This window comes from Xenopus laevis, chromosome 2S (genome assembly GCF_017654675.1).
Source record: "Xenopus laevis strain J_2021 chromosome 2S, Xenopus_laevis_v10.1, whole genome shotgun sequence".
In the NCBI taxonomy this organism is placed as follows: Eukaryota; Metazoa; Chordata; class Amphibia; order Anura; family Pipidae; genus Xenopus; species Xenopus laevis.
In genome coordinates this window covers 146115832-146124717 of record NC_054374.1, presented here as the reverse complement: position 1 = coordinate 146124717, position 8886 = coordinate 146115832, and the positions used below count along the sequence as shown (strand labels likewise).

Here is an 8886-nt window from a genome sequence, read left to right as displayed (position 1 = left end):
AATCCTCGATTCGTACGATTTTCGGACTGTGTGTGGAGAGTCCCGACATTTTTGTCCCATGGAGATCAGTCAATCGCCCAGGTTAAAAGATTTCTGTTGGCTGACGATAATATCTCTGCATGTATTGCCGACCTGACGATTTTCAGTGGGAGACTGTCACCAGCTTTTTTGTCGGACATAACTTTCGTACGATTGCTGTCAGAGGTAGAACATCGGCTGATCTGTTCTTTTACTACTTTATTTGATCGGAATGGTTAGTGGCAGGTCTGGAGATGGGGAAGTCCGATCATTCGATCGGATCTTTGTGTCTATGGCCAGTTTGTAATGTCATTGGATTAATCAGTACACAGTGATATCGTGTATCACACAACTTCCTAAATTTGGTGAACGCATGGCTGTCTTGACAAATCATCATGTCTCAGCCATACTGATGAACAAATATGACCCCAATCCACCCAAACCATCTTCTTTCACAATAGTCTAAGCTCTACCATTGGAAATATGCCCTTGACAGGGCTACCTGGTGGCTCCTTGATGGTGACTCTGGCTGTACAGAAAGCATTTGGCTGGTGGCCTTTATACTTTGTATGGGTTCCTTTCTGACTTCTAATATCCTTATAATTTACAGTGAGTGCATTATTAGTTAGGCAATCTATACCCTAAATATACAGTGCTACACAATATGTTGGCGCTATATAAATACATGTTAATAATAATAATAATAAATCAGAGATTGGGACCATGATGTGAAAATCTGGATATGATATACAATATAGAAAATAAAGTTACCTTTATTTTATCCAATTTAATAACATACATACATTTCCCCCTTTGCAAGGGATATCATTTACTGAAAGCAGGAAAAGTTATTTTGATCTTATAAAGATGTAATTTTCCATTTATACTGTAGATACTGGCGCACAGGAGGCAATTAACTAGCAGCAGGATAGACAAGAAAGGCTAAGGGCTCTTACACATGAGCGTTTTTACCTGCGCTCCCCTGCGTTCCGTTTTTCGGCGTTCAGCCGCAGGGGAGCGCAGGAATAGACGCATTTAATTATTTCAAATGGGGCTGTACTCTCACAGGCGCATGTAGGCGCCGAACACAGGTTGAGACGCAACATGCTGCATTTTTCCTGCGTTCGGCGCCTACATGCGCCTGTGTGAGTACAGCCCCATTTGAAATAATTAAATGCGTCTATTCCTGCGCTCCCCTGCGGCTGAACGCCGAAAAACGGAACGCAGGGGAGCGCAGGTAAAAACGCTCATGTGTAAGAGCCCTTAATAGTGCTAAGAAAACATTGAATTCTCCTTCAATCCCGCACATGGGAACTGGTGCATCAGGTAAAAGTTTGTACCTCAGCTGTGCACATTAGTTTCCTCTGCAGGAAGTGTTCCTGGCAAATGTGGTCTTACAGGAAACAAAATGTAAGTAAGTGCTGAACTTGTTTTATTACACAAATTTTATTAGGGGGGTGCTTAACTTTGTACCTCTTACACTGGGGCACGGAGCGGATCCGCTTTTATGAGCCTGTAATGCAGGCTGAGAGCAGCAGAGCCAACACTCTGCATGCCATGACTAGGGTTACCACCTTTTCTGGAAAAAAATACCGGCTTTCAGGCCCGGACTGGTAATCTGTGGGTTCTGGCAAATGCCAGAGGGGCTGCTGTAAGATACCATAGAAAGTCACTATTAAGTGGGCTGGTGGGGGGCTGTTTAGGCCTCTGTGTGGCCTGTTGGGGCCTCTTAGAGTTGCCACCTGGCCGGTAAAAATGATGGTTGATCCCAATGGTATTTTTTTTCAGAAAAGGTGGCAACCCTAGGGCCTCGAGTACCTGAAATAGCAGGACCTATTTTGATTCTCAGTCCAGACCTGCTGACCTTCCTATATATTTATCTGTTTTCCCTATTAATAACATTGGGATCAACCATTATTTTTACCAGCTTGGCCAGTAAAATACCGGCCAGGTGGCAGCCCTACACGTTAGTCAGTTTGGGCCCAGATTTCATTCTTTGGCACCTCACCAAGTGGATCTGGCAACATATGGCTTCTTTTAGTCATGCGTGAATTGCTGCCAAAAATGCAGGGTTTAAAGGAAGCAGGTGCCCTGACTTTTTGGTTTATAGTTACAAAAAGTCTTTTTTTGCAATAAGAATACTTTATTTGGCTCATTACATCAATCAAGGCTTAATAGCAATCAGGCAGCTGCTCTTGCTGACAGGTATGGGGAAGGTAGTGCAGATCTCTATCCCTCAAGCTTTCATGGGTTAATTAGCACCTCCCCACCCTGGCAGTAATTGTGGGTGGGGCTGGAGGGCAGTAGGTTAAAGTAAATCCCAAATATACACAATAGCCTGGGGGTTGGGGGGCTTTTTTTCCTCTCTTGCTTTATTTTGGGTGGTTTGGTTTTATTTATGTTTTTTTGAAGGTGTTTTATTTTACTTTTTTAATGCTATCTTTCCAATGGCTGCCAGTAAATCGGCCAATGCATCTGAGATGGGGCTCATGGCCATTGAGGACTTCCTAAGGTGCCCTCCACCTGGGATCCAGTCTCAGAATCTTTCCACCAGAAGCACCGTGACCTGCCTGTCCGACAGCATCAGCCTGATGATAGATGACTTTATCGCTATATCTGGTAGAAGGGTCATGTTTACAAACTCCCTTGGTCGGTAAGTGTCCCAGACTCCTGTGCTCAGGCACCTTAGTGTGAGTGTGGATCCTGCAGCTGTTCCTTACTGGGCTCGCTAGGGGGCAGTGATGTTATGTATACCTATTGTATTTAAAGGGTTGTTCATCTTTGAGTTAACTTTTAGTATAATGTAGAGAGTGATATTCTGAGACAATTTGCAATTGGCTTTAATTTTTTAAAATTTATTTGTGGTTTCTGAGAAATTTAGCTTTTTATTCAGCAGCTCTCATGTTTGAGATTTCAGCAATTTGGTTGCTAGGGTCCAAATTACCCTAGCAACACTGCGTTGAATTCAATAAGAGAGTGGACTATAACTAGGAGAAGTCCTGAGTTACCCTGAGTTACAAAAAGCGGTAATAATAAATGTGTAGTCTCATACAGCATTTGGTTTAGATTGGGTCAGTGGAAAGAGTCAGAAGAAAAAGGTAAATCCTTTAAAAACGCTAAAAAATAAAATAATGAAGTCCATTTGAAAAGTTTCTTCGAATTAGCCATAAGTGATGAGCAAAATTTTTCACCAAGATCCGCTGCGAAAATGATGCCCATAGACTCTAATGGGTGGAAAAATTTGTTGCGTGTCCAAAAATTTTTACACAATATGTTGCGCATTGAAAAATATTTTGTTACCCAAATTAATGCATTTCGATGAATTTTGCCGTTTCACAAATTTTCAACAAAGCGAAACGGGCCATACTATAACACAAGTTAACCACCCCTTTAAAGAAATCTCTTCCTACAGTCCCTTCTGGGAATCCGTGATGGTCGAATTTGTCCCGTTTCAGAACTATCTGTTAACGTGTTACATAATAATTATTAGAAGTAACTTTTAGAAATGAGACGGAATTTGTGACTAATGAACAATGACAAGGCAAACAACTGTGACTTTCCTAGTGTTAGTAAACAATGCCCCACTGTTTAGTTATGCAGAGTAACTAGTTATCGGACAGGTTGTTCATTTGTGCCTTTTATTGGCAACTGTGCTGTACCAAAAAGTTGAATATACAGATGTCACGGCAGGGTTCCCCCCTCCCTGGGGGCCTGATTATTAAGCCACTGCACAGCCATTGGCCGGTTGGTTGGCCCCATACACAGGCCAATAAGATGCCAACTCCTTCTGGCAGGACTCTGCAGCTTTTATCAGCACAGGGATGGCACTATCAAGCCTGGCACTATCAAGCCACACCCCATTACACCCAAATCCTGTCTATTATTCTCACCTGAGTGGACTTCCCCTCCCTCAATGGTGGTCCTGGGAATAGTGTGATCTAACTATACAATATAAACAGGTTAAAAGCAGGTCCACAGGTCTTAACTAATTTATCTACAACTAATCTACCAGGGCTGGTTTAGGCCGATTGGGGCCCAATTGGGTCCTGCACCAGGGCAGTATGGATTCCTGATTGGCCCAGACCTCCCTCATCCCCAACTGGCTCAGAGCGCCCCAACCCCAGTTTGAAAATATTTGTAGATTGAGTTGTATACCAGCCAGCAAAACTCCATCTCGAGAGTCCTGCCAAAATGGTCCCACAGTTGTTACAGTTCTTAGCAAAAATGGCTCTTGTGGAATGTAGAACACTGATTCATTTTAAGAATGCAAAAGGTGATGTTATTGCCTAAAAAGGACATCAATTCATAGCAACGCTTCAGCCGCCCTGGGCCCTTTATCAAGCCAAATGTCTAATGTGGCCCCATTGTGGAGGATCATTGGATAACATTCTGCCATTAGGCCACCTATGCCCCTACCCCTATCCAACATTTGCTAGGTTTGCTGCCCCTATTATAACATTAAAGCTTTGTTTAATGGCTGTTTCTGTCATTTCCCCTATTTTCCCAGAATCCTTCAGGCAAAAACTATGATGGAGTGTGCAGAGGTGAAGAAGAAACTGATGTCGAACCTCCTCATCATCCTTGTGGCTGCCTGTCAGAGTATTCCAGTTCAAGGGAAGAGAAAAAAGCCAAATAAACCAGGGAAAGGTATAAACTGTGCAGTGCACATACAGGGTCATCTCTGTAGCCCTCCCTTCTCTTGTGTCTGTGATTTCTAAAGGGCAAAAAAATAACAAAAATACTATTTATTGAATATATAGTAGATTCAACTTGGTAAAGGATCTAAAATGTTCCGAAACCTTGCTATGTTAGCCAATAAAGGTATCCCCTTTATACCACCTTTTTGTTACCCTGTGTCTGGCTAACACAATACAACAAATTTACCTTTTGTCTAAAGGGAAAGATCACTTCACTATTCCCTATATATAACAGTAAAGTGTATTTTTGGGACAATAAGTCTTGCTGGTTTCCATATTGGGTGGTTCATAGGTTCTCTGGAAAGTGGAGGGACTTCAAGTACTTTGTTGCCTCCTTTATTCTTGCTTTGAAGTGAAGTTCAAACAAATTCTGCATTGTCTAACCCTTCCTTTTCTCTTCTAACTTCAAGTGCTAAGGCATTTTGTTCTCATGATCAATGGGAAGAATCCAAGGATTAAGTACAAAATGGAGCAAGGATTAAATGCCGTCCTGCCGTCTGTCATGTGTGAGAACTACACTGTAAAGGCAAGTCATACTGTGTAATGTAATGTGGTGTATCCGGGCCCAACTGGGATTCCAAATAGGCAGGTCCGGACTGAGAATCAAAATAGGCCCTGGCATTTCAGGTACCCAGAGGCCCCAACAGGCCACACAAATAGGCCCTGGCATTTCAAATACATAGAGGTTCAAATCGTTCCTCACTAGCCACTAAATAGTGACTGTCTATTGCATGTTACAGCAGCCCCGCAGGCATATGTCAGAATCCTACAAATTGGCAGCCCGGGCCTGGGTGTATTTGATTTATGAGTATTCTGCGGGATTATGGGGATTATTTATCAAAAGTTTCTTCTGATTTTTTTTTAAGTAGAAAAAGTCAGACCAAACTAGAATCCATGATTCGACCTTAGTCATGATTGAAAAAACTATAAAATAGGCTCAGGAAAAAAACTAAAAAAATGTGAGTTTTTGCGAAAAAAAAATAAATAGTTTTTGGGTTTTATGCCAGAAATGCTCTAATTTTTCATGAAAACGCTCAAAACCCCTGATTTTTTTTTTTTGCCCGAAAATCACACAGGCCATGATATCTTCAAATTTGAAATGGGACCTTTGCCATTGACTTCTACAGGACCCGACAGCTTGAAGATAAGAATATTTTTAGATATGGACTTTTAGCAGCCTCAGGGTATATAATAAATCATGAATTAATAAACATAATAAATATGTGTATTCTGTACAAAGCTGACTATATGAGAGGTAGGGTTATTGCCAAATGAATAAAAATGTTTGGATTGAGAAGATTTTTGAGTTCACCTAAGAGTATAAGCTGATTGATTCCATTAGATTTTGCCTTGTTGTACCCACTGCCATTCAAATCTGTATTTTGGCACAATTAGTGATTAAGGTGGACTACCCCAGACCCCCATCCCTTAGCATGTAAGATTACAAATAAATTAAGGAAAATTATCCTCATTTTGCGCCACCGCCATGAAGAGGTGGGACCTAACTCTCATGACATCTGTACACTGAATATTTATCTAAAATAAACCCTGTGCAAGGAACTGTTGCATTATGGGACCTTATGGCTCTCGTCTTCTCAACAGCCCCAACAGAGGAATGCAGTCCAACCCCCTAAATATATATGCTTGGATTTGGTTTTTCTGATGCTATGTCCTGTTGTAGTGCCACCTAGTGTGCACTACATTATATTACAGAGTAACATCTTCAACCCTTAGACACAGGGGTGCTGTGCCAATGAGGCAAGTTGAGAAACTCCTCTTAGGCGGCAGTGCCTCTAGGGTTACCAGGGGAGGCAAAAAGAAAGCCACCTCAGGCAGCAGAAGGCTCAGAATTGCCCCTGCTTAGATATCATCAAACCCATGCAAATGACACACTTAGCTTTAGGCTGTTTGCTATGTCTTGGCATGGAGCAGCCCTATCGTCACTCCAAAATCTGACAGGCCAGCTGGCTGCCTAAGAGTAGCGGAAAGCAGCAGGTTTCAGTAGGAGACCAAAATCACATGAAGGTTACCATGGGGCTTCTAGTTAAATCTCTATCCTGCCCACCAAGCCATTAAAACATAAACATTGTCTCGTCCAGTTCCCTTCGCTTTCATGTTCAAGCTTTAATGATAATTATGAAGTAAGAATACTATTCCCAGATTTATTATTTATTTGCAATAATGTGATAAAAACAACAAATTAGAAAGGAGATCATAGTGTTTATCCAGGCATAGTGCGGATATCAAGACAATAAGTAATCTCTGACTATGGGCACCAACTACATTAGGCCCTGCTTGGGTTTCACACCAGTTTTGCAACCCCTGTCCTATAAAGTACCAGTTTAACTACCATTAATGGACATGCCACGTGAGTTAGGACTCCATCCGTTGTCCAGGTTAATATCCCCTGCTTCTATTGGCCCATGTATGAGGCCAAACCTATCTGACAATCTTTATGGCTTAGATTGACCAGATATCAGGCAGGTTTAAAAATCTCATTGAGTGAGGCCCATATTAGCCTGTAATATGGTCTTTTCTTGATGGGTCCCCTGTTATGATCCAAAAGTTGGACAGGGTGCCAAGCAATCAAATCAGCCTGATTATATGAAATCAAACAGACCCTTTTTGTACATGGCAGACTTTAGGTTCTTCTTCCCGTTATATCACTGTGTGTAGTACCTGATGGCGTGTTCCTCCTAGTCTTCTAATATATATTTCCATTTACCTTTAGGTTGATTTCATGGATTCTCTAGTGAAACTCACAACAGACACAGATCTCACTGTCCTTGATGGTTCTCAGTCTGTAACTCCATGCTGGAAAAACACCACCTTTTCTCTGGATTATAACGGTGATGGTGGCTGTGAGTTTGCATACTGCCTTGGGTTCAGCAAAAGGAAGTTTCCAATTCAGGGTCAGGTTAGTTATTCCATTTCTGTCAATTCCATTTGAGAGATTATAGCTTTTTATTGTCTTAAAGGGGACCTCCACCCAAAAACGGTTCTACAAAACTTTCTAATATATGAATTAAAAGAGTAATTAATTGTTTTTAAAACAATATAGCAGAAATCATGTCCCCCCAGAAGTTGTAGCCACTTGGTTTCTGCTATATTATATTCTCCACAGATTAGATTAGATTCTGAAATAAACAACCATTGTGATGCTGCTTTTAGTAACAATTATATTAACACGCTTTTAATGTATGTTGGGAATGTGCTAATAACAATATTTTATTTTCCCATTATGCGAATACTATTTTTTGGTAGATCCACTTTTAATGTAATTGATGCGTTTATGTAAATATTTGCATATTCTTTGTGCTAATGCATAATGGACTGCTGTGTGGTCCAATGCCATTTGTTCACCCCAAAGTTTTCCCCACTCTCGTAGGAGTGGTCTCTTTGTTTCCAGAAGGAAGGGTATGTGCAATACTCAGAAAGATACACAAAAAACTCTTTCCACAGATGCAAAGAGGCCCAGGTGCATTGCCCTAAGCTTTCAGCTAAGGAAGTAGAAGTAGATCCATCTGTATTGTAGTTGAGCAGGCGCTCAAAAGACCAAACTTTCCATCAGGCATGTGAAAGCAAGTTGATGTTATATTATTTGTACAAACAAGGCAGCCTTATGTGTTTCATGTAGACTCTTATGATTACATTTTGGTGAACGCGAAATGCGTGAGGCTGCCTTGTTTGTGCTTTTTCAACATCAGTTGTTTGGCTCTTTCTCTATTTGATTACAACTTGAGACAGGGGCAATGCCTTGGTTTTCTGCCATATCACCAACAAAAAAACATATTTTAAAATCCATTGCTTTTTTGTTTCTTAAGATTATTCATCTGAAAAACAAAACTGCTGAAGAAAAGGAGAAAGTGGAAGAATTCTTTAGAGCTTTTGTTCCCCAGACCAGCATAAAGTCAGATGCCGCGATGGAACAATCTTCTTAATATTCATTTTAGCCAAGTGTGAAAAACTGTTTGTGTTGACAATGTCTGTAACATTTCAAATGTCCTACATAAACAAGACCAAGGATTCTAAGCACTTTTTTTTTTGTCTACTTATGCACTGGATGGAGGTTTTGTGTCTACAGCTTGAATGTGGTGTGAAAGTTGCTATTTCGTTACTGATAATATACTGAATTTAATGAGTGGCCCATTTTCTGTGTTGTCCCCAGCAG

General features: G+C 41.0%; 1 protein-coding gene across 1 annotated transcript; it reads left to right on the top strand.

Moving 5' to 3' along the window:
- The first annotated feature begins 2267 nt into the window (after positions 1–2267).
- LOC108709949 lies at positions 2268–8747 on the top strand. The gene is made up of 5 exons (XM_018250255.2): positions 2268–2671; positions 4526–4665; positions 5126–5241; positions 7447–7632; positions 8540–8747. Exons 1-5 carry the CDS (start codon positions 2466–2468, stop codon positions 8654–8656), a joined length of 765 nt encoding a protein of 254 aa, XP_018105744.1. The 5' UTR covers positions 2268–2465; the 3' UTR covers positions 8657–8747.
- The last annotated feature ends 139 nt before the right edge of the window (positions 8748–8886 follow it).

Bases quoted from the DNA above. Each gene is read 5' to 3' on its own strand.
- LOC108709949 (XM_018250255.2), top strand. From the start codon at position 2,466: ATGGCTGCCAGTAAATCGGCCAATGCATCTGAGATGGGGCTCATGGCC. The intron at 2,672-4,525 runs GTAAGTGTCCCA...CTATTTTCCCAG, and splicing joins TTTACAAACTCCCTTGGTCG to AATCCTTCAGGCAAAAACTA. The intron at 5,242-7,446 runs GCAAGTCATACT...ATTTACCTTTAG, and splicing joins GTGAGAACTACACTGTAAAG to GTTGATTTCATGGATTCTCT.